At 44.4% G+C, this 5,049-nt stretch overlaps 1 protein-coding gene across 1 annotated transcript; it reads right to left on the bottom strand.

Annotated features, from left to right (window-relative positions):
• Nucleotides 1-601: 601 nt before the first annotated feature.
• Nucleotides 602-3,385, bottom strand: fjx1 (four-jointed box kinase 1). The gene has a single exon (XM_053640825.1). The coding sequence runs from the start codon at nt 3,081-3,083 to the stop codon at nt 1,827-1,829; it is 1,257 nt and encodes a 418-aa protein (XP_053496800.1). The 5' UTR covers nt 3,084-3,385; the 3' UTR covers nt 602-1,826.
• Between the last annotated feature and the right edge of the window lie 1,664 nt (nt 3,386-5,049).

Here is a 5,049-nt window from a genome sequence, read left to right as displayed (position 1 = left end):
GAAGAAAAAAGTCCCAAGGAAATCAACGAAGATGTAAGTGTATTTTTCGTGAGCTGAAACAGATGTGAGCATGGACTGGAAAGCATTAACTTTGCTTTGATCATTTATCCCTCCTCTGGTTTTGAGGCACATCTCCCTACTTTCCCTTACTCATAATCCGGGATAGGGAGAGCACCATGAGCTCCAGCTAAGCAAAAAGTACATATAAACTAGAAGCTACATTGTCTATAATTGAACAAACTCTGTGTATTGATGAGTGAACATCAAAAAATGTCCTGGAGTGCAAGAGCTCCGTCACTTGCCATCTGATGTGCTCCTTTCGTACATCAGATGCTTTGAACTAGCTGTTAGCAACACCAATTAACACCACACACACTGAGATATCAGCCAGGTTAACTGATATTTGTACATTTACAAGGCTGATCTCAATCTCCACACCTAAAGTAAGGACTCCAGTCTCCATAACACAGTTAATACAAGCAGCCCTGAAATAAAGGACTGTTGTGTCTGGAGCACTGAAATCACACTGAACTGTGCATTTCCTGCCTCTAATGTGTGCTATGAAGAAAGGAGCCTTATATGAAGTATGAAAGAAGTGAATTATTGAGAATATGAGTATGGAATTGCATTGTCACAATAGGTCCATTGTACACGACTGAGAGAAACGTCTTCCAAATCATCTCTTCTGCATAGAGAAAGAAGACTCCAGACACGTGCTGTAGTGTTCAACATAGTGAAACACTTTAGTTCCACTAGATTTAATGGCATGTAAAAATGACACAACTTTTTTAATATAAAAAAGAACTGGAATGTTATCACAGATTGTGATATAAATTAGTTAAATAGAATTCAGAGTTCACAAAGCAAAATCCCACAACACACTTTCAATTCAATGCACATCCCACCACTTCATTAAGGCCATGAATGAAATTGTGAAGCTACGGAGGATAATCAAAGATGTCCTTTTATATGAATCACTGACCTTTCAGCAGTGTGAATATTACCATTTCAACACTCTCTGAAAAGAACTAAGTACTGTCAATAAATTACAGATATTGTCAGATTCGTGTTAATCCAGATGTAACCGTTTATCAAGGAAAATATTCTAATAAATAGAGATTCATCCATCCAGTACTGAGTATTGCCATTTGGCCTGATACTGTGTGAAATTCTGGGTCAGTATTTATCTTATTTGATGTATTTTCTGATACGAGCCACTGATGTGTCTTGCAACAAATTTGACTGGCCCAAAACAGACCTTGCCTTAAACATAGGACACAACATGTCATAAATCACACCAGCATCACATGGACGATGTTTTGTAAACTTGGAAACAAAAGCTTGCAGAAAATTGCCCGGTTACTTTAAGGAGGTCAATATTGGATCGATATTGGGGATCTTTATTAACAATAATTTAAGCCTGTCCTAAATGGAAATAATGGGATTAGTGCATCCCAATTAATAAAAGACAAAAATGGCAGAAGAAGCAGCACACATCAGCACTTAGGCCTGTTTCCAGTGTGTTTACAACGACATTTTATCATGACTCATTCTATCACAAGTAATATGCATTGTGTTTCCTGTGAAATTAAGACTTTTAAAACTTAAAGTAATGGCACATACAAAACAAACAGTAGCCTATTTAGCCACATTTAAAGGTTTGTCCCTACAGGAGGTAGCTAGTCCAGATATTCAGAAGTCACACTGAACACAGTTCACGGGTCGCGTGGTGTAATGGTCACCTTGGTAACTAGCAGTCCTTATCCATACTAATGTGATAGCAGGATCCACGCGAGGCGGGGAAAAACCACAGAAAGACAAAAACCTTACAGTTTTTCGTGGTTTTCATTGCAGTGCAAAATGTGCTCGTGAATTCTGTTTATTCTGTCCTGTAGTATCCTCGCGTGCTCGTCGGACAGAAAGCCGAGCTCAGCCGCTAAAGGCTCGCTGTCCCGGTAGAGCTGCAGCAGGCGTGCGCGCGTGTCCCTTCGCCGGTGCAGCTCCGCCACGCGCCGCGCTGTTCTCCTCCTGAACACGCACACAGAACGGAGCGCCACGCTGTGATACTTCTCCCACATATCCAGCACACGGTAGCCGTGCACTAGTCCAGCCTCGTTGTCGATGAAGACCAGGCTGCCGTGAGGAGTCCTCAGCAGGTTGCTCGCGTCTCTCTCCATGGCTTTGGCGTCCCACTGCAGGCTAAACAGGTTGCTCACGAGCCGGTCGAAGTTGGCTGTGATGTAGTCGAACACAACCAGGTCACTCCACTGCACCAGCTCGAGCAGCTCCGCTTTCGTTTTGGTTTGGAGCTCGAGCTGTAGCGGTCCCAACCCGAGGCCGGAGCGGCGGAAAGGAGCAGGCACGACGGCCGGGCTGAGCTCGGGCACAAACTCGCTGAGGGACACCACGGCACTCGGTGTCCACTGTAGCGCCTCCATGCGACGCCTCACGTGCGTCCACTGCTCGCCATCGAGGCGCAAAAGCGAGAGCGGCGGCACGTTGGTGATCCCGAGCAGAGCGGCTAGGTAATAAGACAGTGTTTCTCCTTGCACCTGCTCGGGGTTAATGCCGTAACGTACACACGCACGGGATCCGTCCGAGAAAGTGGCCAGCTGGTTGGACGTCCTGCCGCAGCCGGGCTCCAGGGACACGACTCGGCCGCGGCGGACTCGCTGTCTCCACGCGCGGGCGTCTTCCTCTGCGAAGCCCATCGACACACCATCCTCGAGATGTCGACTCCAAAAGATCCCATCGTCTATAAACTGCTCTGATTGGTTTCCTGCTTGAAGCTCGCGCTCTGTGGATTCGAACCCATGTCCGTTATCTTTACTGCCTGAGAGCGTTTCACGGTCGCTGGTGTTGCGCACCGACTGTAATTTGGAGCCCGGCGGAACAGCGAGTAAAGCTCGGAAAGTTCCTGGAAGGTCCGGAGATGGGTCAGGATAGGCGGGATGTAGGCTGTGATCTCGCACGCTACGCGTATTCCTCTCTAACCGCTTTTCCAACCCGCTCCAGAAGTGCAGCACGCCTGCACAAGTGCAGAGCAGCAGCAGCGCCGCCAAGTTTACCAACACTGCCCTCATCTCGTCCGACAGCAATTTACGGGTCCACCCGCCTCACAAGCTACTCATTCACTACATATCCTCCATTCACGACGCTGTAAGACAGAAGTATGCTGAGAAACTGGGGCCGTGCACGCGGCATTTCTGTTGTGCTGCTAGAATTTCACCGCTCTTGTGCACCAAACTGCTCATCTCCGTTCATTCTCAGACTTCCCAAGAACACAGCATAATCTCGTACAACTGAACCGTTCCTTCATCCAGGCGCTGATGTGTGTGTGTGTGTGTGTGTGTGAGTCGCAGATGTTCAGCGCGCTCTCTCGGTGTTCAGGTCCTCCTCCTCCGCCTCCCTTCTAGTGAGCTAGACTCCAGGCTGCTCCGCTCGCAGAAAGAGGCTCGGGCACGTGATCAATGGAACGCACTGGTCAGCCAATCAGAGTGCAGCGCTGGATCGCACACCTCAGGGTGCGACTCACAGCGGAGACCGGAGAGCTGTGTGCACCCTAATTACTCCACACTACAGCGTGACAGAATACTACAGCAGCTAAAGAAACGCACTAATGTGACACACCAAGTACTACAATAATGCAAAAATCTGACCTAAAGACTGGGAAGTTGATTTGACCATTTCAGTGAATAAAACATGATTTATATCCAATATAAAAATATTAGTAAAATATGAATGAATAAAAATATAAAACATTAAATACTTATATTTCATATGTCTTCAGTAAAAAAATCTGAAACATCGTCCTTAGAATGTATGCATTTAATGACCATGTCACAGATAGCATGTTTCCCTCCTATAACACAATTACGAGAAATGTGAACACATCAGGGTTTCGCCCTGTCCCAAATGGTGCACTTGCGTTGGCACGAGCCTGCGAAGTCCTCGAGGCGGCAGTGTGTCCTATTTCTAATTTTAAGCTCTAAAGTGTGCTCATGTGCGCCCTCTATGGGTCCTTACTGCGACCTCTGACTCGGTAGCGGTCTGAGACCCACTACAGGGGCGTAACCTGGACTAGGCATTGGGGGCTGTAGCCCTGAAGATTTTTTCTTTAGCCTCGAATAATTCTCCACTTGGAGCAGTTAGTCACTGCGTAACTGAACGTCAGTAAAAGACAGCAGTGTTGTAATTTTATATCTTAAGTGAACGGAGGCGAGACCAATCAGACAGGGTTTACAGGAAAATATGTGGAAATACTCGTGTCTTATTGGCTGACAGATCTCAATTCTGCCAAACGATAGCTCAAAGTCAGTGTGAGGAAAATGTGATAAATGCTGATATTATTTATTTATTTATTTATTTATTTATTTGAACCAGTAAATGGGTTGAAACTGAAACAGTAACATCCTCTGATGCTGAGCAGGAAAAATAAGGTGTTTAAATGTCCATATGAGTTCCAGTTTACATGAACATGATATGAGCAGAGCATAAGGAAGGATAATGTACTTTGCATGGCACTGTAGCAGCTAAACTCTACACTACTAGCTGAGCTGGAAAAAAATGCAAGAAATCAATACATGGAAATGGTCTATTTACAAAGTACGTTTTTAAATGTTTTTTTGATGGAGAAGAATCTGGGCTCAGCCCCATAATTAACAGTCCAGCTAACGCCCCTGCACACAACCCTTCACGGTTATGAGTGAGGACTAATCACATCAGATGGATTTATACAGACCACATAGAAATCCAATAAGACATAAGGTGTATGCAGTCTGATGTCATCAAGCACAGAGACACTCAGAATATAATAGAAATGAATAGAGTAGAATAGTCTAGAATAATTGTTATTGACATACAGGATGTCCTAAAAGTCTCAAATTTTTTTTTTTTTTTTTAGCAAAATGTCTTCCATTTTTTTTATGTTTAGTTTATATATATATATATATATATATATATATATATATATATATATATATATATATATATATGTATGTATGTATATATAGGAATGTGGAATGGAAAATCTCGAGGACTTTCCCAAAT

This window comes from Ictalurus furcatus, chromosome 14 (genome assembly GCF_023375685.1).
Source record: "Ictalurus furcatus strain D&B chromosome 14, Billie_1.0, whole genome shotgun sequence".
Classification (NCBI taxonomy): domain Eukaryota; kingdom Metazoa; phylum Chordata; class Actinopteri; order Siluriformes; family Ictaluridae; genus Ictalurus; species Ictalurus furcatus.
This window is presented reverse-complemented; position numbering and strand designations above follow the sequence as displayed.